General features: G+C 27.2%; 1 protein-coding gene across 1 annotated transcript; it reads left to right on the top strand.

The window, feature by feature from the left end:
* Positions 1–6,852: 6,852 nt before the first annotated feature.
* On the top strand, positions 6,853–25,588 carry LOC145849570 (protein PALS1-like). The gene is made up of 15 exons (XM_082954529.1): positions 6,853–7,055; positions 7,305–7,465; positions 7,809–7,915; positions 8,360–8,472; positions 9,205–9,312; positions 9,822–9,899; positions 11,101–11,283; positions 14,520–14,669; positions 14,844–14,987; positions 15,878–16,083; positions 18,804–18,946; positions 20,002–20,160; positions 21,992–22,194; positions 23,444–23,554; positions 24,400–25,588. Exons 1-15 carry the CDS (start codon positions 6,867–6,869, stop codon positions 24,574–24,576), a joined length of 2,232 nt encoding a protein of 743 aa, XP_082810655.1. The 5' UTR covers positions 6,853–6,866; the 3' UTR covers positions 24,577–25,588.
* The last annotated feature ends 1,147 nt before the right edge of the window (positions 25,589–26,735 follow it).

Below are 26,735 nucleotides of genomic sequence, written 5' to 3'. Positions count from 1 at the left end.
GCATAGCGAAAAATCATAAATTTATGAAAATAAAGTTTTTCTTAAGTTTAAAAATACTTGTTCTTCAAAACTTACAAAAAAGTACCATTGAAATACTTTAAAAATAAAAAAAAGGAACTCAAACTAATCCTTACAAAGTACGAATTTTAAAAGAAATTATTTTAACATATAACAATATCTTATACCAATTTTTATTAGTGTTTTATACTAAGCAATATATTTTGTATAGATATTAACAAATCAGATTGAAAAACGTTTACAAATAGCCTAGTAGCTTAAAAAAGTACAGTGTGCATAAAAATATAGTTTGCTTTATCATGTAAATTCCCATTGTTTGATATTTAAATTTACTCAATTTCTAAACAACTTGGTAGTAGGTTTCGTTGTTAAAATTAATTTATTTTTTAGTGTACTAGTGAAGTATTAAGCTGTTGATTGGAAAGTTTAACTTTATCAAACTTTTTGAAAGCCTTTTTACTTCACTAGAAACTTCTTACATAATATTTTTTGATAAAAATAATAAAAATTTATAGTTTGAGTTCCCAGCATGTCGTTTAAAATGTTTTTTTTTTTTCAAAATATTTATTTTTAGCCGCTGCATTGCTAAAAAGTTGAAAAAAATTATAAAAGATTTAAAAATTCTTAAGAAACCACCTGTAGTGAACCGTGATTTATAATAGAGAGAAAATAATTATTTTTTAGAGAATTAGAAAACTTATCAGTAAACGGAAATAATAACGAGAAAAGGTGGAGAAAAATAATTAACAGTTTTAAATCTGATCTGAAGGTAAGAAATGTAGTGTTTTATAAGTCTTATACCCTTATTTACAAAACTATTTTTTAACCTATCTAGAAAAAGTTTTGAAAGTGTTCAAAACATGGATAATAATTAATGAAGCATTAATGTTTTCGTTTTTAAATTCATTTTTAAGTTTACTCATTATTAGTAAGTAATTTTTGTTTAAACATGTTTAAAGAATTTAAGACGTTATCTAAAAACCGAATGGTTATAAAAGTAAGTGCGGAACGTCTTGTAAGCCAACTAAAACTTAAACCAATTTGAACAAAATATATTAAATTAATAAAACATTATAATACTCCGAACATAATATTTAAAACAAAGAAAACAAAAACATCTATACTACTGTTCTAGAAGTTATGCTATAGATTACTTTAAAAAGTTGAATAAAGGCGTTTAGTACTGTATATATTAGAGGTCAATTTTGAGCCAGTTTAGCATAATTTCATTTAAAATAATTTTGTTAAATTGTTACTGTCGTTTAAAACTAATTTAGCTTCTAAATTTTCATTATTATTTAAACCAGTTAAAACTATGATTTTTAAAGCGTAATAAAGCTGTTTCTTTTTAGATCTGTCGATCTTTGGTTTTAGCAAATAATTTTATTGTTTGTTTTTAAATTTTTTAACAGAAAAATAACACTGACCCTTAGACTTATTGTTTTAAATTAGTTATTTTCGTTTTATTCGTAATAGTGTTAAAAAAAAATTAAATTTAACCTAAGTTTTCTTATTTCGTTCTAAAAAAGTCAAACTAGTCTAAAATATTAAACATACTCTAATGCTCAGTGACTAATTTAATGAACAGTAGTGAATTACAATAGTATCAATATAAAAAAGTTAAATTAAAACTGAAAAGCTACTATGAAATTTTTTCATCTCATAACTAGTTTTGTTTAATTGATATCTGAATTTGGTTAAATAAACTAATTTAAAGAACTGTAGTTTTTATAATAGTAAAACTGTTGTTGAAACAGACAATTTAAGACCTTAATCTTATTAAATAATGCATAAAAAACTGATTTAACTTGTTACTAGATGTTGTTGAAGCATATATTAGTTAAGTAAAGATTGAATAAATTAGAAAAACTTAAATTAATTAAGAGGGATACATCATTATATCATTTATGTATTTGCAAGCTAATAGATAATCAAGTAATTATAAAAGACAATTATAATCTAAATTATTTAGCAATTAAGAATAGAATTTCATTAAACATATGTTGTAATAGATATAATCTAAATTATTTTTCATTGTGAAACAGAAACCTATTAGCAAAAATGTTGAATTTAGTTAGTCGAAAGAAGAATCTTAAAAATATTTTCTCAAACTAATGGCATAACTAAATGTTACAATTCATAAATTCATAAATTCAAGTGAACTTTTGTTTAACATAAAAAAAGTTTCATTTCTAATAACAAAAAATTATCACAAAGTTACTTAGCTCTGTTAGAAATAAAAATAAAAAGTAGACGTTACAAGTTTGATCTAAATATCATTTTTCAGCAATCTCGTAACAAAAATGTCGAACAACGCCAGTAAGAACGACGAAGTCCCTCAACAAATATCGAAAGATCATCAAGACGCAGCGCCATCAAGTGATGAAAGTGCACAGATTGAAGGCGTGGAAGAACAAATCGAAGACCTTATGATCGAGTTTGCGGAGGTCAAAAACGTTATCATAAGCGCGCTGCCAAGCGGATATAAATTTGACAGGAACGTCGTGTCGGCAGTCACTGCTTTCGTTCTGAACGTCGTGCATTATTGTACAATTGAGAAGGGTGAAACGTTCTCGTATGAGCACCCCGTAATAGGGTTGGAATATATGGGACTAGGGCAGCTGTTTAACGTGATCGACGGAGACGTGGAAAACTTCGGAAATCCTTTGAAGGAGAAAAGAATAAGAAAGAAGAAAGAAGATAACAGATAAAAATCGAAGATGCCATTGCAACAGGTCGTGATCCTGGCAAGCTGAACGCTGGTTCAGCAAGATCTGCTCCTGCGAAAAGTGATAAACCTGTTGAAAGCACATCTGGACCTGATACTAATAAAAATGGTTTGTTGAATCCTGCAAGAAACGGCGATGTTCGTTACCATAGTGACATGGTTGAAAAGGGTGGTGAAACTGTTGCCAAAAACTCCAGCACGATCCTGTTTCAAACATATCTGAACCTTGTAGTGATATGGCGAATGATTATTAAGTTGAGGCGAATGGAAATGATGGATAATTATTTGTCATTGTAGACTAAAAATCGACTATATATCGCACGTTTGCCATTCGTATTATAATTTAAGTGCCTTTTTCTTTTAGATCTTGACTGTTTTAATCTACCATAAAATTTTGGAAAAATTAATCTTCTTTTGAGCTTTTTGAAAAATTAAAACAAATCATATAATTATAGGATCTCCTTACAATAAAAAAATTATTTGTGTTTACACTTTGCTACTGATTTTTTTAGTCGTATAAGTTAGTTTTTGCTTTAATTTCGTGTTTAAGTTGGTCCAAGTGTGGTGCTTGAGTCCAGCATCGCATAATAAACAATATATAAACAATCATATCTTTACTTTTTTACTTAATAAAAATTGTCGTTTTAGCCATCCCACTAAGCAAAATCAAACGTTTTAAATATGGCCATAAAAAATGTAAAACACATATCAAATAATATAAAAAGAACTGATATAATTTATACTGTAGTAACCTATTTATATATTTTATTTAACAGCTAAACTTTTGTGTTTAAACAAATAAAAAATAAACGGAATTGGTTAAAACATTATTTTATAGTAACAAATATATGCTTACCGAGATGTATAATCATTTCATAACTAATATGAAATTAATAAAACTGATAAAAGTTAAAGAAACATATTACAAATTAAATTAAATTGAGTACAAAGAAAAAAGAAAACTATCTTTATGTTGTTAGGCTCAATTTCGTTATAAAAAAAGGGTACAACTTGTAATACTCAGTTAGATTTTGTTGCTATATAATTAAAATAGAAAGTATAGTAAATTTCTTAAGTTTTAAAAGATAGTTTTCTAATGGTATTTGACTTACATTTAATTAATTATTATCATTTAAGTATAAAACACAAATTTAATTAATTTTTTACGATTTTTTTAAAATATATTGTAGCCTTTAGCTATTTTATAATTTAAAAACAATTTAGTTTGTTACACTTGTTGCTAAGTTTGCTGTTACATTGCTTTTAAAAAACGTGAAAGTTGATATGTGAGCCATCTTAAAAAATAAATTCTCATTCTCTAAAAATAGAAAACACAAACTGATTTAAACCATTTTAGTAAAGAATGCTATGCTTAATTTTAGTAGTGCTACTTTTGCACATGTATAACAGAAAATGGGTGTGTAATTTAAAGTATACTTCTTACTTGATTTTTTAAAGTTTTAAAGCAAAAAGCATAGAGTTGTATGCCTTTAATAGTTATAGGGTACGAATAAGAACCTTGTTGAGAATATTTTATAAGCTAAATTTCTATTTCTACACTAATCTAATCTGTGCAAGGGTTGTAATTAGTTGATTTTAAAGTTTAATTTTTCATTACTGTTGTAATTAAAACTGTTATACAAATAATTACAAAATATTTGCTGTGAGGCTTGATGATTAAAAGGTCTTTTTCCACACAAATCCATTGACAATAGTTGATATCATTCACATATTTCTTTCTAATGATGGTTTTGAAAACTCTCTGATTTGAAGGTTTCAAAACCGAAACCCAGTGGCCGACACATATACAAAAAACTAATAGTGAAAGCACAAAAGTTCTTTGAAGTTAAAAAGTAGTCAGTTGTTGACTTATATGTGTTAAACCTTCATGTAGAAAACTGTGTGGCTAAGAATTCTAGCCCTTCCTGTGAGGTCTGTTGCCTGGGTCTTGTAACTCAGCCTTCAACTGTTCAGTCTTTGGTCCAGTACAAGTTTTTCAGTGTAAAAGTTTGGAGTTTAAACTTTCTTAAATTGTATCCTGTTAGTGCTCTCCACGTTTGTTTTTTATATTTTGATGATTTTTTAATGCTGGTCAGGTATTGGGTATTGTTGACAAGTACAATTGTTGAGTATTTGATTTATGTTCATACTTCCCACTTCACTATATTTCCCCTTATCTGACTATATACTCTGTATAATAACAGAATTACAAAGAATGTTGGATTTCCTCGGATAAAATTAAAACTTATGAAAAACATAGGGTTTATTTTTTAATGGGCACAATTTTTAATTACATACTAGGTTCCCACTTCCCAATATTTCCTTGATTTCTCTGGATAATTGAAATACTAAAAAAAATTACTGATCTACTTCAGAATTTAGTGTTTTTTCCTAGTGCTTGACCAATTTTAAACTATACAAACAGTTATTTACAATGGTATGTTATAAAGTATTGTTGGACGAGACATAAAACTAAGCTATTCAAAAGCACCCAGGTGGCTCATGAAATTTTATCCTACTATATTGATTTGTGTGTTCTTGTGTCAACCAGTAGAGTTGAAAAAATTGAACTAAATTTTAATTTTTTAAAGTTCTTAATGTTTTTTTTGTTAAAAATACTCCTAACACTCTTCTTTAGAAAAAACGTTTATTATAAGCAAATATTTATGTAAATATGTCTCTATTAGCAAACGATTAACTTTAAATTTTTAATAGTTAAAATCAACATTATAAGCTTTATACAAAACTTGTCTAAATTGTTTATTCCATTGACAATCAGTACAATAGGTTTCTATTCAATACAATTTTAATCTTTCTAAATTGTTGACATTTAAACACTTCATAATAAACCTTATACTTTATTAAAGTAAGTTTTTAAGTACTATAAATTTAATTGATTTTAAGTCGGTAAAGTTTTAGCTAAACAAGAGGTGTATTTAAATTTACACAATATTTTACTTTAGTTTCTTTATGCATGGTGCATTAAAGAAATTTTTCAATTTATTTTACCCAACATTTTTAGCAAGTTAAATTTTATTTTAGACACATACTACATAGTAAATGTTTGTTCTTTAAGATGTTGAATTACAAACAGACTCAATTGTTCAAAATAAATTTTTAAATTAAAAAAAATCATTCAGAAAGTAATTTAACAACTTGGGAGTTTTTTAAGAATTTTGTGTAAATCATGTATATACTTTATAACACATAATAATTTGTCTAGGCACATGTTATAAATTATCAAAAGCAAAATTGTTAATTGTACGGCATAGTATAAATTATGCCTACTTTTTTTTACAATTTATTGCTGAAAATGTTTGCTACTATTTTGGTTTTATATTTTATCTCTCTTTTAAGTATAACCCAATTTAAAATTTTAAGGTTTTCTTAGACAATATTATATTGCCTAATTTCATTTTCTTTTATTATGTACATACACCATAAATTTATTATAATTTTAACTCTTCAATATTATAAAATTAATATTTTCCTGTTTAGTTTTTTTGTTTTATTACAAAATTTTATTTGTTAGTTAAAGTTTAGAAAAATCAATGTGTATTAGCTTAATTAAGTTATAAAACGATTGTAGGACTACTTTAAAGCTATAGTTTTTATTACATGTTATACTATCTTTTTGCAATAATTAGTACTAATTTTTTTTTTTAGTTCAAATTTTTAATGCTAAAAACAAACCTTTAGTTAATAAGCTTTGGAATAGCAACTGAAGCAATGTAATGTTATTAATACATAGATGTTTAGATTAAACTCATTCACCTAGACAAATACTTTTAACAACTTTTCAGTAGGACTAGTTTCGATAATCACCTAGTAGAAAAAAAAATGTTGCCCATAGACACAGAGTTTTCTAAAACATAAAACTGCTAGTAGTTTTTATTTCTTAGAGAAATGTTTTGTTATGTGTAATAACTTATTATTGCAAGTTTATTGTCCTACACTGGAGTCAGGTATCAAAACCTGGTCCACTTAAGCTGAAAGTCACATAATACACAAAGAAGAAAAAAATGGCACAAAAAATTCTTATTGTTTAAAATCAGAAAGCTTAATTTAATTCATTTTATTCTTACTAAATAAAAAAAAAAGATTGTTTTAATTTTTACACATGACAATGAACGGGGGAATGAGCACAATTCTACCACCCGACGAGCACACGAGAGAAATGGCTGTTGACTATCCCCATCTAGTGGACAACATGAGCGGTCTTTCCACTCCCAGGCAGGCGCCCCCTCCCACCCCACTTGATGGAAACTCCACGCTGGGCGCCAACACAAACCACACTAGCAATTTAAAAGTTTGTTAAAATGCATCATATATTCAAGCCTGGATGTTTAGAAAACATGTTTTGTTTTTTTATTAAAATAACTTATTTCAATAATTTGATGACTAACTAAAATATTTTTTTGTAATATTTATAATAAAACTTAAGTAATAAAGATAGTTCCTGCGTTTGGAGCTCTTGATAAGAGTTTGAATAAACGCTGTTTGAAACTTCCATTTTTTAGTGGTTAGCCATGTTAAGAGCTATTATTTTCTTTTCTAGGCTGTAGCTGAAGTTGCAAGGAACATTCCTCAGCCCAACATGGACTTCAACAGAATAAACAGGCTGAGAGAGTCCATCAACAGGCAGAGGAAGCTGCAAGAACAGAACCAGAAAATCCAGTCGATGATGAATGAAAACGAAGGTGCCCAGAAACTGCAGAGGTTAGAACCAGTTGGTTGGTAGGTTGAAAAAGCTTTAAATGTTCTAGTTTAAAATATAGCGTCAGTACACTGAATTTTTTACTGAATGTTATATGAATACATTAAATAAGTTTTGAATAATAATATGCAGTTTTTTTCAAATAAATTGATTTAATTTTATGATTTTTTTAGATATGAAAAAATAAAATAGCTCTCTTTTGTTTTAATAATTGAAATTAATTTATTATTTTTTATTTATTTATTAAAACTAACATATAATTGTTAGTTTGATAAAGATTTCAAACTCTTTTTAAAGTCCTTTTCAAAACTATGATTCAATAGAACAACTCAATATTAAATGCAGGTTAAGAAGTGGCAGGAGGAGCAAATCAGGAAGAATAAAAACAGGTATTGAGAATTCGGGATACCAAGATGAGGATGCTGGCGTTGACAAGTTCTATGTTGAGCAAGGTAATTGCTAAGAAAAAAAAGCTTTGTTGTCTAAAAGTGAAGCTTTAAAGTTGTGTAATTTTTATTAACAAAATTTACAGTAAATACTTTCAAGATTCATCAGTACACATATTATTGTATTTTAGAATAGGGATGGGCAAAGTACGTGGGTGTGTGGGAATGATTTGGCTGTGATTTTTAGCTTGAATTTTTTTAGCTCTTTGAGCAAATTTAATAAAATTGAGCTTTTTAATAACAAAAGCTCAAAATGTGCTTTAATAATATTTTCACTAAACAGTATACAAAATGGTTATTTTATTTCAATAGCACAATTTTTAAAGCTTACACTGCCTGTGAATATATTTTTTTCTTTTAAACCCGGCCTGCTAATTAGTGAAATTGCCCACCTCTTTTTAGAAATAAATTTCAACAATCATATATAAAGTATTTATAATTTTAAATCAGACATAAAGCAGATGATGAAGTCATTGAATCAAGTTTCCCAGGAAATAGCCGACGATGAGCTCATTGATGACGTCATGTTTGTGAAAAGACTTGTTCAAGATAACAACTTTAAGGTTATTTACTTTCAGTTGAAATTAGTAAAAGTGTAAATCAGTATTAAGCTGGGTTATAAAACTAATATTACTATTTTACTACTATCAAACGAGGTAGACTAGAAAAAATAGATTATAATAAACACACGCACTTTGTTAAAAGTAGCTTCTAAACCTTTTGTAGATTTTTAAATTCAAACTAAAGCTGTTGTGTAAACTTAAGTTTTAAATTTTTAATATTTTTTATTCTGAACTTCAAACATAAGTCTTTATTTTTTATTAGGTACGAATAGACATCAATCTCTAAATTTTTTGTTACAGTTTAATACATTTCACTGCTTGTTGTCAGAAACTTACAGTAAACACTTAACATAAAGTTATAATACATAATATTATAATATATAATATAAATACATACCAACAATACTTTTTATAGTAACTTTAATTTTTCAAGTTGTAAATGATTCCAGAGACATGATTTTAATTAACTATCAGAAAAAGTGTAAATCAGTACCAAACAAGGTTATCAAACTAACATTACAATTTTAATACTATTTAAAAAGAAAGAAAATGTATAGTTCACAAGAAAATCACATACATATAATAAAATACACACTTTGTAAAAAGGTAGCTTCTTACCATTTGCAGTTTTTTATGTAAAAATCTGTGAACTTTACATAAAAGTTTTAAATGCCGTTTAAGGTTTAAGTTAAGTTTTAAGTTTTATTTTTATAAACTTGTAATTGATCGCAGAGAGCACTGGACATGCATCAGACGCTGATAACAAGCACAACGTCTTCTACCAACAAAAACCTGCCTCTTTGCCCGGAAACCCTCTACCTGAAAACTATTGGTTCTGATGTAAGTGCACAAAGTACATGTATAGGGTAATGTAAATTTATGGAGACATTATAAAGCAAAGTAAACATATTATCATTTTATTTATTGTTTAGTCGTTTGTTAAAATGTACTAGGAGAATACTTGAAAATTTTCAATAAATTAACTAAAAGTGGAAACGTATTTATTTTTGTTATATTTATTTATCTATACTCACTGCAGTTTGAAGATTTTTGTTCTCTGCATTGAAACATTATTTTATCATATTTATGTAAATTATTTCTGTTTTAAATACATACAACTATGTTAAAATTTAGGTCAAGTCCAGTATTTATGGAATTTCGATACAATTTATCCGATAAAACAACATTTTTTTAATCCTATAGTCACAATTAAAAATATTGTAAACTTAAAAAGTAATTACACCCCTTAAGTTTATATCTGTAAGCATTTTGTCATGTCCTAATTTATACATTTATATGTTTTTTAGAGTTTATATCATCATATAACCTTAACTTTGTTATAAATTTAGGTGAATAGAGAATTGAAATTTTGCCACATCAAAGAAGCAAATGAACTTGATCAAATTTTGCAATCGCCTCAAATGCTTGTAAGTTTTTTAACAGTACCTGTTGAAGTTACAGCATACATTTTTTGTAAGCAATTCTTTAAAACCACAAAAAATGAGCTTTGTTTTGAATTTTAATAAAATATAAAGCAATTTCATTTTAAAATGATACTAATTTTGTTAAGTTTCACTTACAAAATAGTGAACCTTTATGGTTTGTTAGAAAAAAGGTAAATATTTGATTATATGAAAAGTATAGTGGTTTTAGCTTAAAAAATACAAAATAAAATTATTTAGAAGATATTTCATTAAGAACGTTTATTTGAAAAAAATCACTTATATCTGTATACTTAAATTTGGTTAGAAACTAAGTCAATATTTGCTAAACACATAGTAAATATTGACAAAAATTTTAAAGAAAATTAAAGCTAAGACCACTTTTTGGTTTTAAATACTTTCTTAAATTGTATAAAAAATCTTTTAGTAAATGCTTGTTTGTATACTTATCATTTTATTAGAATTATTTAAGTTAAATAAAGTTTCGTACTTTAGAATTTCTGTAAAACTAATGACTATTGATTATTTAAATTTATTTATAACAAGATCACATTATTAAAATTGATTAATTTTTTTAAATAACTTGAATTGGTCTCTTTTTTTTTTTTTGTTCCAATTCGAATTACAAAGATCATTTGGTTTTGAAAACTAAACAAACAGTCAAAATTTATAAAATTGTGAATGGAAAAATGAAAAAAAAAAGCAAATATGACTAATAAATGAACCTACAACAGTTTTAAAGCTTATAAATTACCATAGTTTTTCCTAGTGTCATGCACTTTCTATAGGTGCATTTTATTAAACTAAGTCTATTAAGTTTATATTTATATATGTATATAAAAAAAAATAAGGTAAATATTTAAACTCAATCATTTTCTACAGAGCCAACTTAAAGGGCTTTTAAATAATTTATTAGGAAAATGCAATTTTAGAATTCCAGAAAGTGCTTTTTATTTTTAATTGAACCAGCTGAAGATTAAAGACAATTTTTTTTTGTCTTTATGAAATGTATGTTCTGCAATCGCTTTTTCCTAATAAATTATGTATATGTATATATGCGTATTTAGAATAAAACAAACACTGATTATGTCACACCTTTGATGTTTCGGACATCAAACAGCCTTCAGTAATTTTTACGCATCTATATTCATTGATGTACAAATAGAAATTGTGCACATTTCACCAGGCGCTGATGGAAACGCACGATTCGGTGGCGCAGACGACGGTGCAGGCGTCGGAGAACATGAACTTCCTGCTGAACATGGAGCGCGGATCGAGTCAGGAGCAGCAGGAGGTGCTGAAGAGGTGCGCCGGGTTGACGGACAAGCCGATAAGGGTGATCACGATAAACAAGACCTCGGAAGCACTGGTTCGTTTGGTTGGAGTTTTATGTTGGGTTGACTAGTATTTGTACAGACCAGGGTTTCTCAACTTTTGAGGTATAGTCCCTTTGGGGTGATTTCGGTTGTTAGTTGATACAAACTAGTAAGGTAGCGAATGGTAAGTAAGTTAATGGGTTCTAACTAGTTAAGGGGGACATCTACTAAAGATGGGTGATTATGTAAATGAGTTAGGGAGACCTTGGCATAGATACGTTCTGCATAAAAGACTCTGTGATTTTGTTCATTTTATAATTCGAATACAGCATTTTTAAAGACTCAAATTAAGCACTTTTAATGGTTAAAAATATTGAACCCTTTTAAATTTGTTTCTATGTAAATTTTTAGACCAAGTACCACATACATTGAATAGCCATTTTTTACTGTTGAAGATTTTTTTAATACTTGGCAATGTGTTTGATTAAGTCAGGGGTCAGCAGCCTTTTATGTGCCGCAAGCCAGTTTTTCTAAAAAAATTGCTCGCGAGTTGCACCTTAAAGAAAAAAGTCATAGGGTCGAGCTTGACTTTTCATTTATTTTCATTTATTTCTTTCTGCATTTTTTCATTTGCTTTGTGCAATTGTATATTACAATGCTACCTTTCTTTGTAATAAAGCATAATAAATAATAATAAAGTTTAAATTTTATAACCTGACTTAAATCTGGATTTTTTTAGTAAATTATCTAACTCTGTTTTTTTGCTATGGTAGTTTTTGAGGATAGTGCGAAAACATAAAAGGAATAAAACTCTCAGTATTATGATTTTTTTATACAAAAACAAAGTATAAATACAAATTCCATAAGATAAACGAGTTTAATTACCAAACAAACATTTACTGTGTATATTTTCAATAAAATTTCCAAATAAATGATTTAAATACTAGTTTTATTATCTAAAAAAATTATGTTTATTTTTCAGTAAATCAATTGTACTGTTTTTTAAGTTGTTTTAATTTTTTTTCTCTGGCTGTTTTCTAGTATAACAAAATATAAAGTAAATAAAAGATTATTAACTTTCTCTTGTAAGTATTTGATTAATGTTTAACAAATAATTTCAACTTCAGTAAATTTCTAGAGTTACATTATCATAATCTTTTTTTTTCTTCTATAACGCTCGCTCTATCAGAATTATATAATAATTTATAGTTTTTTCAGCTAAATATTGTTTTAAAAGTTTTTTAAGTAAGTCTTTATAATAAAATACCTAATTTTTAAACTAATCTTAAAAATATATTTTATAAGTAATGTAATAGCTTAGTTACTTTACTTTAAAGATATAAAAAATTATTATGTTTTTAAAACCTAAAAGTTAAGTAACTAAGCTGTTTTATTACTTAGAAAATACAATGATTATGTTTTTAAAACCTAAAAGTTAAGTTCAAAAACTAAAATGAATAATTATAGCATTAAGAAAATAGAATTGTTTGGGTTGTTATTTTGTTCAAATATGGTAACTTTCTTTCTAATTGCTTTTTAATTCCAATTCCTTTACAATGCTGGCTTATATGTTTGTTTAAGATTTTTAATTAGATTTTTAAGTTAAGAGAAACCGTTGCTCGCTTTTCAAGCGAAAATATTTTCAACAAGAAGCTTTTGTGTATTTTGCCCGCATTAAGTGTTAACAAAACTCATGAGTGGTATATCGCCCGGGGCTGGATGAAATTTTCAGATTTGCCATGCAATTATGCTATTAGAAAGTTCGCAGCTTTGTTTCGCTGACTAGCCAATTTTTCGCTGCTCGTTCGGTGATGAATTTTTAGTGATTGGAAAAATGCTTGAGACACTTATGTTTTTTTTTAGTGAAAAAAGTTGAAATGTTTTTCTCAATTTTTTTTTACTTAAAAGCTAACTAGATTTTAATACTTTATTCTTTGAATTTGATTAAGATTAAATTAAAAATGTTTATATGGTAATAAAATCTTTCTAAAATGTTTTTTTTTAAACTAAAATTCAGTTAAAAATTAAAAGTATTTTTGTTGTTAAAGTGCTAAATAGCTGGTTCAGTGAAAAATATATTTGAAAAGCTTTAACTGGCACCATTTTTAATATTTCACTAAAATTTTATTTTTAACACAACTTCCTGAAACTCACACTTAAAAAATAAAAATTTAATCTCTTTGCAGAGGCCAAAAAAAATATACTAGTTATTTTTATAGCCTTTTAAAACATTTTGAAGTGAAAAGTTTTATTGTGATTTCATCTTTATATTTGTACAGTGTCCATTTTATTCCTTTCTTAAGAGTACAATATTGCTTTCTCTAATAATTATTTGCTTCAAACTTAACGTATAAATGTTATTTTTGTAACAAAAACTAAACATTGCGTAAACAACATGTAAGTAAATATAAAAAAATTCCTGTGAAATTTACTTTTAGTTTTAATAAAATATAAGGAAATCTAAAATTAAAAAAAATACTTAACTGAAAATTAAAAAACAGACTTATTTGTTATTTCAAGGTCGACTAATATGCCAACTAAATTATAGAGTTATCTTATTTCAACTGATTTTATTATTAAAATAATTTTTATAATCAAAGTTTCTATATATTCTAACTGTTTTAATTAGAGAAATGTTTTTAAAAAATTCTTCATAGCTGTAAATTGCTGAATTGAAATTTGATTTTATTTTTTTGAAATGTTACACTTTTAAAAATCAAAACCAATTACAGACTTTACTAAATGTTTTTAATAAAAAAACATTACTTTTTGAAACAAGAAATAAAAACTGACTTATTAAAATTGTATACTGTTTATTTATTCTAGTTTAGTTCTGATTTTATATACATGCAATGAATTCATTTTTTGAAGTCTTATAAAGAAAATTACTTCAAAGAACCTAGGATACCAAACTTTTTTCGTTTAACGGTAACATATGTTTAAATAAATACAGTATCCTTCTAAAAAAATTACAAAACTTATATATCAGCATACACAATTGTAAAAAATGGTGTATACCAAACAACCTATTAACTGACTATATGCAACAAATATTTTATCATACACATTTTAGTTTTATTACTCATAAATGTTCCAAAGCATTCATTTATTATTTAGTCATTTGAAATAGATTGTGAAGTTTACTACATTTTACAATTTATCTTAAAATATAACAAAGTTTCAGCTGTACACATATCAAACACGATAAGCCCCTTCAGCCTTGGTGTGTGTATATTTAACCAAACACACGTATTTATTTTCAAGCAACAAACAATTCACATTGACACAGGGAGCGACAGTGAAGTGCGAGAGCGACGGTCGGGTGCTGATCGGGAGGATAGTGAGCGGAGGGGCGGCGGAACTGTGCGGGCTGATGAGGGAGGGCGACGAAATACTGGAGGTGAACGGAACCCAAGTCAGGGGAATGAACGTTGACGAGGTGAGATGTTTGGAATGTGTTTTTTTGAACAAAAACCAATGATTCTTAGTTTTATTTAAGTTAGTTGTTTAAGTTTTGTTGATTAGATTTTTTTCAAAGTTTTACTAAGTTGATGTTGTTTTTTAGTTTGTAGTTTATGATGCACACTTACTAATCAGTAATTACTAACTCAAGGTGGGCGACATGGTCGGGGGAATGTCGGGGGAGATAACCTTCGCCCTGGCAACGGACCCTAGCAACGCGGACGCGGCAAGCACTCTGCTGGCACCTAGTGTTGTGTCGAGCCGAGTGAAAAACCCGGATGAACTCGTCGTTGTGGTGAGTTTGTTGTTAGATGATTTTTCATTAGACATTATGTACTAAGTTATCGCCTTTTATATCAAGCAAATAAGTTTTAACTTATTCATGAGTTTTTTATAATTTTAACTTTGTTTAATGCTTTGTTTATGCTTATTTTTTGTTGAATATAAATGTATTTTATATATTTTTTTTTTCATTGTGTGTCCTGTTTAAGCGGCTCAGGTTTTGATGCCTGAGTCCAACATTGCACAATAAACAATATGATAGCAATTATTTAAAAAAACGTTTATTAAAGATTTGCGTGTCAAAATCTGGTTAGAAACGTTCATTAAATAATCTATAAAAGTTGAATCTGTAATCTGTCGAAATCTAATTTGAAATTTTGTTTAATTTTTGTATTTTACAACAAACATAAATTGATTGTAAAAACTCATGAAATAACTTCATTTAAAACAATCTTAAAATAAGTTACTCAAGTAAGAATGAAGAATAAAAACAAAGTAAGCATCGTCGTGTACTAACTAGCACATCACTAGCAAATATAACTATTCTTCATTATAAATATTATAACAGTTCTTATACTTTTCTTTCAAAATAAAATCAAACAAGCATAGTAACTCAAAAAGTATTTTAATAAAACAAACACGTGAGGACAAAAGTAAACCATAAATAATAAATATTAGCGAAATTTAGTCAAATAACAAATATATTTGATAAAAAACACAGAAACTTGTGAGGACAAAAGTAAATTACAAGTTTTATAGTTTATCAAAATTTAGTTTAGATAACAAATAGACAAGTAAATCAAAAACATAATAAATAAACAAACAGAAATAAATGAGAGCAATTTTAATTAATATAAAGTTATGCGTTTTTTTCTTACTAAAAAAAAACAAACAAACAAACAGAAACACGTGAGGGCGCTGTTCGATTACGACTCGTTCGACGACGCCTACCTGCCGTGCCGCGAGCTCGGCCTCAATTTCGCGAAGGGGGAAATTTTGAAGATAATGAGCGTGGAGGACGAGGACTGGTGGCAGGCGCACAAGGACGAGGACCAGGACAACCACCTGTCCCTGGCCGGGCTCATACCCAGCCACCAGTTTCAGCACAAGTTCGTTTATATATATTATTAGAAATTGATATTTACTTTTTTATTACTGTATTATTTGTTTTTATTTATAATCCAGTGAACTTGTTTCACTAGGATCTTTTGTTAGCAAACGATTAAGTCTATATTTTGAATAGTTATTTACTTTTTTCTAAATTTAATTGCGAAAACAGTTTTAGAAAAAATATAACAGTATTGTATTTAGATAATTATACTATGTTTAGATTTTATGTTAAATTTTAATTATTTTTATACTTAGATATTTGATTGTTGCTTTTTGAAAACAAAAATGTAGTATAGTATTATGACTTATTATTTGTAGATAATTGTCATCCGGTCCTTAGTTGAGAAAAGACACACATCTTACATTTAAATTTACGTCATCTTTGTGGATTTAAGTTTATAGATATTTTTTGTTTTGCACAATTTTTAAGTAAAAAGAGTCACATATGTTTGTGAATTTTTATATTTTGTTGTTTTGTACAGTTATTTGTGTAAAAAAAGTCTCGGACGGATAAGTTTGATTGTGTATTGCCTGTTAAGTTTTTTAGGTTAATTTTTTTGATTTTTATCTGGTTCAAGTTGTTTCTTGATTTTAGACTTATATTACTAAAATAAGTTTACACAAGTATATTAAAAACAACTTTTGGTTGTTTTTTTTATTTGAACTTGAATTTTTATTATAGTTTAGTATTTTCTTTTTTAAAAACATTTTCTACAATTTTGCTCAATGATAATTTTTTCATTATTTTCGTTCGGTAGTTGTTGCTGATATTTTAGTTGATATATAAGCAAAAATTATAATATGTAATATTGATGTACAGAAAAAATTAATTTTTATCTTAACATTTTATATACTTTATCATTAATAGCTTAAAACTAATTTTAAATGTATCTAAAGAAACTTACATGTAATCTAATTATTTAACTATATTTTTTGTTTCAAAACTAAAGATAACTAAAAATAAACTATTCATAAGACACAAAAGCCTATTTTAAAAAGTATAAATGAATACAAAAGTTTTGAAATATCGAAAAGTGGTAAAAAACTTAGTAAAATTACATATAAATTTAATTAGTTGGTTGAAAGGAAAGTATTAAATTATACAAAAATGTCTGAGTATTTGTAAAAGTGCATGACTACTTGAAAACTTTAAAAGCTCAAGAGACTATGCAAACAAAATAGTTTCATATTTACAAGTACTTTGTTGGTTACATTTTATAACATACTTTAAAACACTAAAAACACTACAATAGTTATAAGATTGCTATAAAAAAATACTGTCTGAAAAATGAGATTTTAGTTTATATTATAAATAATGAAAGAAAATAGTTGTAACAGTTTAAATATAAAATAATACCATTAACATGTTAGTTTTTTACTATCAATGTTTTGAAGTTGTACTACTTTTGGTAAGTGCACTTTACAAATATTTCTGGTATTTATATTTGCTAAATAGGTTAAATTATTAAGTCTTTCAAAACTTTGTAAAATTTTTAATATATCATATTGAAACGCTTTTTTTTTGTGAAAACGCAAATATTAGCATTTTTATTATTCATAAAGCTATTAAACTTTCACTTTAAATTACATGGCTTATTGTATTTTCTCATAATAATTTACCAGTTCATATGGAACGATTGAACAATAAACAATAACTTGGTGTTTTGGGAGAATATAAAAATATAATTTCCTATTTTTATTAGCAGTGCCAAAAGTTAAAACTAATTTTATCCGAATTGCCTGTTTAATTTACAAATTTAAAGAGGGAGTGTATTATTATATTTCTCTTTTTAAAAAAAGTTAATTTTAGATTAATTTTTTAATTTTCAAATCAGTTTATGAAAAACATTTTTTTTCAGTTTTGTGCCAAAAAGGACAGTTTTTGTATTTAATTAAGTTTTTTTTTTTCAATAAAAATATTTTTATACGGCTGTTTTTGGCAATAAAACATTGAAATTAATTTAACTACGGTATATTTGTTTAGTATTTCGCTTATGTCATTCTATAAACAACCGATTATATTCAACATTTTTGATCAGAATATTCTCAAGTAGTATTAAGTTTAATGTTGTTAATAAATAATATTTTATACTGGGTTTAGTATACGAATAAGTACTTATTTTAAAGTTATAAATCGTTTTAATTACACCTTTTAAAGGTTAAGTTTATTTTTATTCTGGCTGTTGTATTTATTAAAAAAACTAAATAACAACTAACTAAATACAAGTTTTTAATAAAATTTGCGTTTTTAATTTTCATAGTTTTTTTTGTTTAAATAATTTCTAAACTGTTTTTATCAAGCCAACTATCTAACCTGGTTTTGAAATATTTCAAGCTTTAAAGACTTTGATTAGGTAAAAAATGAATAATAAGTACAACACGAAATATAACATTAAGCTATAGCACAATCGCTTGTTTTTTTCTTCTTCTCTAAAACGTTGAAAAAAGTTTTCTTGAATACAAATACATATTATTCAAATAAGCACTTATGTGTTTAAAAGTTTTTTGAATCCTTTTTTTATTTTAAAAGCAAGTAAAATGTAATGTTATTAAATGCACAATTGTTTTTCTTTATCAAAATCACTTCAAAAGTTTAGAATTTTTTCATCAAACTAAATTTTTAAGCAAGCTTAAATTTATATGGGAAACTTGTTCGAGTCAGCAAACTTTGAAACACTTTTACTTTGATAAAAATTAAATTAAAATATTAATTTTTCAGGAGGGAAACACTGCGACAGACGATTCAGCGGGAGGCGAACCAGTCATCAGGTTCCCATGACAACGACGAGGAAGTCCCTTCGCTTTTCTGTGGACCCCGCAAAAATAAAAAGAAGGCAACCCCTTTCACCCCTGATGTTGAAGGTTGATTTTGTTGTTTATAACATAAAAAAGAGTATTTTGAAACATTGTTCAGGAAATTATTCATTAAAAACAGTGATGAGATTCAAAGTAAAACAAAATACAAACAATATGTTACATGTAGTTAAAAAATCACAGAATAAAAGTAGGTAAGTATTAGGATATCACCAATTGAGTTTACAAGTTTTGTTAAGCTAAATACTAAACATAGTAATCAAAAAGTAATTTCAAAGTAATTAGGGAAATTTTTATCAAGTTGGAATATTATTTTACATTTTTTACTTTGTACAAAGTTCAAGCACTCTTGTGAGTACAATGTTTATATGGGTATATATTTTTACACTCGTTCTGCAAAAAAATACTAAAAGAGTACTTAAAGAAAGGTTTTTTATCCACTTATTGGGTAAACTAAATCAAACAAAGCAAAATTTTGTTGTTTTAATACTTTATATTAAGTTTTTTACAGATTTTGTTTTAGAGTTTTGAATGATTTAAATTGTTAGTGTTTAATATTTGGTAAGACGATTTGAGAATTTTATTATTTTTAATTTTTAATAACTAGTTGGTTTTGAATTAACAATGGAAATATTTTTGTCAGTAACTAAATTATGGTATTCCCAAAACATGTATTTAAAAGATTTTTTTTTTTATTGTATTAAAACAATTAAAGCTTCATGACATTGTCATTTTTATTTTAAGTTACTGCTCATTAGAAGTAGCATAAAAATAAACTTTAACTTAAAAACTAAACCAAAATTGTAATTATTAAATATTTATTTATTTAAAACTATGAATTGTAAAGTAAACTTTATGTTATTAATAATTGCACACTAATTTAAATAAGACAAAAAAAAGAGATACTTTAATTTAAAAATAAATGTATTATCAAACATAAAAAAACAATATTTTAAATGAAAAAAAAAATCAAAAACACTGACCATACTAACACTAGCCTATCTACAATTTTTGAAATTATTTTGAACATTAACATCATAACAGTCTATTTTTCTTAATCAGTTATTCTAAATCAATTGAAAGACGCATTTAATTCCAAACAGAGGACAGGGTGTACACGTACGAGGACATGTCCCTGTACCAGCAGCCGGAGAACAAGAAGCGGCCCATAGTTCTGGTGGGGCCGCCCAACGTTGGCCGGCCGGAGCTGAAGCAGAGGCTGATTGAAAACGACCCGCACAGATTCGCCCCGCCCACCCACTGTTCGTTTGAATTGTGTGATTTTATAACAAGTTTACAAATTGTGTATTTTTGTTTGATATTTTGTGTTGTTACTGTTTGCTTAATTAAAGCTGTAAATGTGTGTATAAGTTGATTAGCAGGTTGTTTAATTGTATGTAAAAAAAGAAGTTACTGCAAAGGAGGGTTAACAGAAACAGTCCAGTCAAATAAATTTGTTAATTAATAATATTTACTGTTCGTTTGAATTATGTAAATTCATTAAAAAATTATATTACATTTGCAGATGTTTAATTGTTCGCTTTAGTTGACGTTTTAAATATGCGTGTGGAATTAGATTGTTCAAATGAATGTAAAAAAAAAATAATTTAAAAATTACCAGAAAGGAGGGTTAATCGAAACATTCCAGTAAAATAAATTTAATAAATGTTAAGATTAGAAATGCTTTTGAGCTCTTTTCAAAATGTAAAACACGGTTCATAAAGCAGCAAAATACACTCGAATATATGTGTATAAAAAGCAAGTTTTTTGAAGTTTATTTACACAAGTAAATGAAGCATGTCAAATTGTCGTCACACAAAAGCTCCTTATGAGCCTTTTCTGACAAAAAAGTAGTCTACAAAGTTTTCATGTTTCGGAAAACTTACGTGGAATTTCGTGAACAAACATTTGCCTCGTTAGAACAACATTTGCCTCGCTAGAACAACCACATGAGTGCAATTAGTGGCTTGTATTAAATTAAATCTATTTCTATTTCATTTAGCTTTATGTAATGCACTGTAAATAAATGAACTGTATAAGCGTTTCAATGTGTTTAAAAGTTTACACTTTTATATAACTATCATGTTTTGTTTTGGCAAAATATATCCAGGAAATGTAATAGTTAGCTAAAGTTTCTATATTTAACAAAAAGCTTGGTTTAATTAATAGTAATGTTTTGTCGTAAGGTTTTCTTTGAAATTTTAAACATTTTAAGTGTAAGTTATTTAAAAATGTAACTTTTCCAAACAACTAACGTAGGTGTTAGTTGCCATGTTTGTTAACTTATAAATTTTATTTATAAAATTAAAACAGTTTACTAAGCTTACAAGGTAAATGAACATCTTTCTTGTTAACACTAAAAAATGAAGCTGCTGTATATCAACACCACAAGGTATTAAAATTACTTCACATATCTGAAACTCCCATAAAATCATCACATTAAGGTGTGAAGAACAAGACTAGTTGTGTTCGTTTTCTAAATTGAGAAGAGCGCAAATAAAACGACTTAAAAATAAAAAACTTAAAAAATACTTTGCTCCGACTTGAGTTTATAATATAAGTTTCTTAAACTCAAATGCAATTAAGCGTTAGTTAAAAGTAAGATAACTAAGATATTAAACATAAGGCTGTTCATGTTTGTTTACTTACAAACAACCCATAAGACAAATAATAACTTTAAAACTGACAATTTTGAAACCAATCTAAAAAAAGAAGTATAGTAAAAGTTGATATATAAACAATAAGTTGTGTTTAAAATACTACAGTCGTCTGAGACTCCCAAAAGATGAAACATAAAGCATCATAAACTGTTCATGAAAACTTTTACTTTTTTGCTCATTTTTTTTATCAACAAGAACGCAACTCAAATGGGTGAAAATTAATAAAACCCAAAAAAAAAAAAAACCGAGTTTAAACCAACAAAAAAATTCGAAATATAAAATTGATACTGATCAAATATGAAATAGAGTGATTTTTTCAAATATAAGGTACGACCAAGCGTCAAGCTGTAAGCCACAAATTGTAAACTAAAGTGTTACACATACTAAATAAATCATAAATTAAATAGAAATGTATTCACGTTTTCGCGCGCAGGCACGACGAAGCAGATGGGGGCGGGTGAGGCGCGGGAGATGAACTACGAGGTGGTGGGCAAGGAGCGGTTCGCCAGGATGAGCCAGTCCAACCTGTTCATCGACCAGGGATCGTTCAACAAGGAGCTGTACGCCACGTCGGTGGACAGCATCAGGGCGATCATCAGGAGCGGGAAGATATGCGTCCTCACCATGAACTCCACCGTCAGTTTCAGTTTGAATTTTGTTTTTTGTTATGTTTGTTTCGTTTTTTTTTTTACCGTTTTTTTCTTTTTATTTTTTATGAGTTACGTTCAAAGTATTAATTGCTAGAACAAGTATGCTTATAAAGTTTAATTTATTATCCACTGTGAGCTTTTGTTTTAGTTTATTTTGAACTAATACGGTTTTGTATCTTGCAGAATGCAGTAAACATTAATTTGAAATATTTAGTTTGTTATTTTAAGCGGCCGCAACCTTTAATAAGATAACCTTACTGATTTTACCATGAGTTCTAGAGTGAGAGTTTGATCGTTTTTTTTTTTTAATTTGTTTGGATTTGTGTTTTATAGAATGCAATCAACACTACAACAAAAACTTGAGTTTTTTTTAAATTATTGTGGCTTCAATCTAAAAAAAATACTTTATTGATTCGTCAAGAAATCTAGTGTGAGTTTGGTTTTGTATTTCTTCAGTCAACGTAATTTTAGAAACTTAATATCAGTATTTTAAATAATAATTTTATTTAAAGTAAATTTATACTTTTAATAACAGTCAGTTAAAGCGGCTACAGTCTAAAGCTAACATAATCACGAGTTTTTTCGTTTGTTTGGTTATTTTAACGCGCAATATAACCACGTTTGTTTATACGTTAGTGACAATGGTTTAAACGTAAAATTAAAATTTAAAACAGCCGTAATTTTATCTGTCAAATTTGCGCCACTTTAATGGTTGGCGTTGGTATGTTGTTGGTTAAGAAACTTGTAAACACCAATAAATATTTCATTACATTTTTGTTAAGCATATTGCTCTTTTTGCTTCGAGTATGTTTTTTTCAAGTTTATGCTTTTTACATTTTTTAGAAACATCTGACTCACATTAGAATATGAATAATGCTCATACTAATAGTTTATGAATTTAAAATTTTACACACTAAACTTTAATAAGTAAAAAGTGGTGCAATTAGCTTTGACTTTTATCTAGTATTTTATAAGAATAGAAAAACTTTACAACATAATTTTTACTTTAACTTTTTATTACTGTATACAACTAAAAAAACGCACACATATTGAGGTGTCCTGCAAACAAAAACATTTCAACATTCTTCATCATTATATTTGCCATCTCGTTATTTTTCATCTACATAAACAGTTACATATACCAATGTACAATATGTATGTAATAATACGTTGAACTGGCTGTTGACCAAACACATATACCTTGTATGAAATAATTCACAAAATAAATAACACAGGCGCTGCCTACGTTGTCAACGCTGGGACTGATGCCCTACATAGTGTTCGTGTGCCCGCCAGCCCTCGATAAACTGAGAGTCAACATGGCCAGGGAGAGAAGACAACTAAAAGTTTGTTTTCGATTTTCGCTTTAACATAGAGCTTTGTGTTTTAGAAGAGCTTTTCAATTGTTTTCACGACATTTTTGTCTTTGAAATTTGAAAATCAGCTTGGAATAAATGTTGTTTTATTTAAATAATGTTTAAAAAAGTTTAGCTTACAGTGATGTTATAGTGCTTTTATGTTAACTATTAGTATTAATGGTTTGTCGTTAGAATAATAATACACGACAAAAAACAATAGTTAATTAATATACTTTAAATTGATGCAGTTTTTAAAAGTACTGCTGCTTTACTTTTAAAAGTTGTCTCAAAAGTTACTTTACTTTAAAAAATTTAAAAAATTTGTTGATTCTATCAAAAATATCTATTTAAGTATAAGCGTTTATAACTTAACGAAATAAATCTTTTACATATTTTGTCAATGAATATATTTAGATTGTCTTTATAAGCGTTTTTTGTTCAATTTTTTTTGTTAATACTGATACTTAATTGTTTTAGAAAAACTTATAAAAATTTTACAACTTAAAACTTAACACTTATATTTATTTCCGATCCACAAAAAAGGAGAACTGTTTTTTTGCATTCAAACTTTACTTATTCAAAAAAAAAGTATTAAGTCGATACATTTTAAGAAACTCTATATTATAAACACATTAGTTACACCCAATTAAAAGCTGACAAATGAAAATAACAATCACATCAACAATACCAACATCACTTACAAAGACAAACTGAGAGCCGGAAATATTTTTCAAGGCGATCAAAACCAACAACCTAACGTTTACCCAAAAACCTTCCTGATTACAAAAAAATTCACTCTTGCCATTGGCTAACCGTAAATTTTAAACCAATAGGAGGACGAGCTGCGGGAGATAATAGACGGGGCGCGGCAGATGGAGTCGGACTACGCGCAGCACTTCGACCACACCATCAGGTGCACCGACCTCGACATATCCTACGCCGAGCTGCTGAGGCTCATCAACAGGCTGGACAGCGAGCCGCAGTGGGTGCCCACCGCGTGGCTCGACTGAAGTTGCGGCAGAGGGGAAGTTTTTCTTCGTGGTGGAAATTGACAAGGGAGAGGTTTCGCGCTTTGAGCGTCTTCACGCCGGTTTAGTGGGGGAATTTTTGAGTTTTCTCGTGGAATGTGATTTTTTTTCGAAGAGTGTTTTTTAAAGGTTTTACAAAGTTTTGTGTATGTTTAATTATTTAATTTTGAAAAAAAAACTCCGATTTTAGTGATATTAGTTTTTTTTCTATGAAAATTTGTCTTTGCAAAATATAACCTGACTAAGTTTTCGTTAAATTACTAATTTAATTACGGTAATAGTTTTTATTTTTAATGATGTATGTGCCTTAATTGTAGTTTTTTTCTTGTATTTTAGAATAAAGGCTAAAATTAATCTTTTTTGCAGATAAAATAATAACTTGCCTTTACTTATCTTTGAACTCTTATTGTAATTATGATAAAAGAACTGATTTATAGTTTTTCATTAATTTAAAGTGTCTATATTTATCTGAATTAACATTTAACAATTTTTAATTCCGTCTATTTATATAAAACATTATTTAATTGATATTTCCTGCCTAGTTTTAATCTAAATTGTGAAATTATGAAAGTTTTTAGATTAATCTAATGTGTTTTTTTTGCTTCTTAACAAAATGTGTATTCTCTGAAAGTTTTAATACAATACATTTAAATTCAAAAGTTTTATAAAAGATCCAAAAATATACCTTAAATATAAAAAAATTAAATTATGTTTGAAATGCAGTAATATTATTTTGTTTTCTTGTTAAATTGTGCTGTTATTTTTTGTGCCTTTTAAGCTTATATCACATCACGGTATTAACTTTTTTTATTAGTATTTTCATATATCTATATATTTAATGCTTTCATATATGAGACGCGTTTTGTTAATTTTGCAATCCTTTCTCTTAAAAACACAAAAAGTAGCTCAATAACAGGAGAATAACTAAACAAGTTGTTTTTGAGCGCATTCAACTCGCACCTTTTTAATATTTTTCAACCCACACAAGTTTTAATGTGCTTTCACTTTTCTGACAGCAAGTTTCGTTGTGATCGCTTTGAATTCGAAAATAAACAAAACACTCGAACAGAGAGCTCAAATGGGAGCACAGATGTTTTGAAATGTTTTCGTTCCGCTCCGTTGCACACAAGAATGTTTCGTTCTGCTTGCTATTTTTAGCAGCCACTCGTAAACTTGCCGTGCTTGGTATATAGTGTGCTTATAACGGATTATATTTTATCTGGGTTTTTTTCAAATGTTAATACTTAAGATTTTTTTAAGCAAATGTGTAAATAATAATAATGTTTTTAACTTGAATTAAGTTAAAGTATTTTATGCTTAAAGTTTTCAATACAGGAATTAAATAATGGACATTTTATTTAACGTTGCTTTGTTAAAAAGCGTTAAAAGAGTATTTGTTCTTTTTAACGATTAAACTTGAAACGGTTTTGTTTCAACGGCTGTTGTTACTTCCTTAAGTTTTTGTGCTAAAAATATTTTTAAAATAAAAAACTGGTTAAGAAGTTACTAGCTATAGTTTGACACATATGTAAACTTGCTTAATAAAGTATTAAACATAAAGTTATTTATCATTACTAACAACCAAGATTTTCAATTAGTTTTTGAAGAAATCTTGGTAGCAACAAAAATTGAAAAAACAAGATGCAGAATAAAAAGTTTTATTTCTCAACACATTAGCACAGTGAAATATTTATCATGGTAGTTTTTAAAAATAGTTACAAAATTAGTATAATTTAGTTTTGGTACAAATCTATTAAAACAGTTTTACGAGTCTTAGATACATTTCTTTCATTCTAAGTAGCTTGGTATTTCATCTACAGCAGTTTCCTGTAAACATAAATTATGTTTAAGAAGTAATTTTTTTGATGTTTTAGAATATTGCGATTGATAAATATTTTAAAAGTATACAACTAGCTGTATTGATGTTTTTTGATTACTAACAATAGTCATAAAACATAAGATATGATTGTTATAGCGTTAATTTCATAATTACTATGTTGTTTGATTGTTAGCCCTGGTAACTTCTTAAAAGGACTAGTAGTGCTTCAAAATTGGTATAACAAAAAAGCTACGTATTTAACATTAATTATCAAAATACAAAACTTAGAAAATAAATAGACCGTAAAATGGAGTTGTAAAAT

This window comes from Thalia democratica, chromosome 2 (genome assembly GCF_965202585.1).
Source record: "Thalia democratica chromosome 2, ktThaDemo2.hap1.1, whole genome shotgun sequence".
Lineage (NCBI taxonomy): Eukaryota > Metazoa > Chordata > Thaliacea > Salpida > Salpidae > Thalia > Thalia democratica.
The sequence above is the reverse complement of the archived record's forward strand: the minus strand, read 5'-3'. Positions and strand labels throughout refer to the sequence as shown.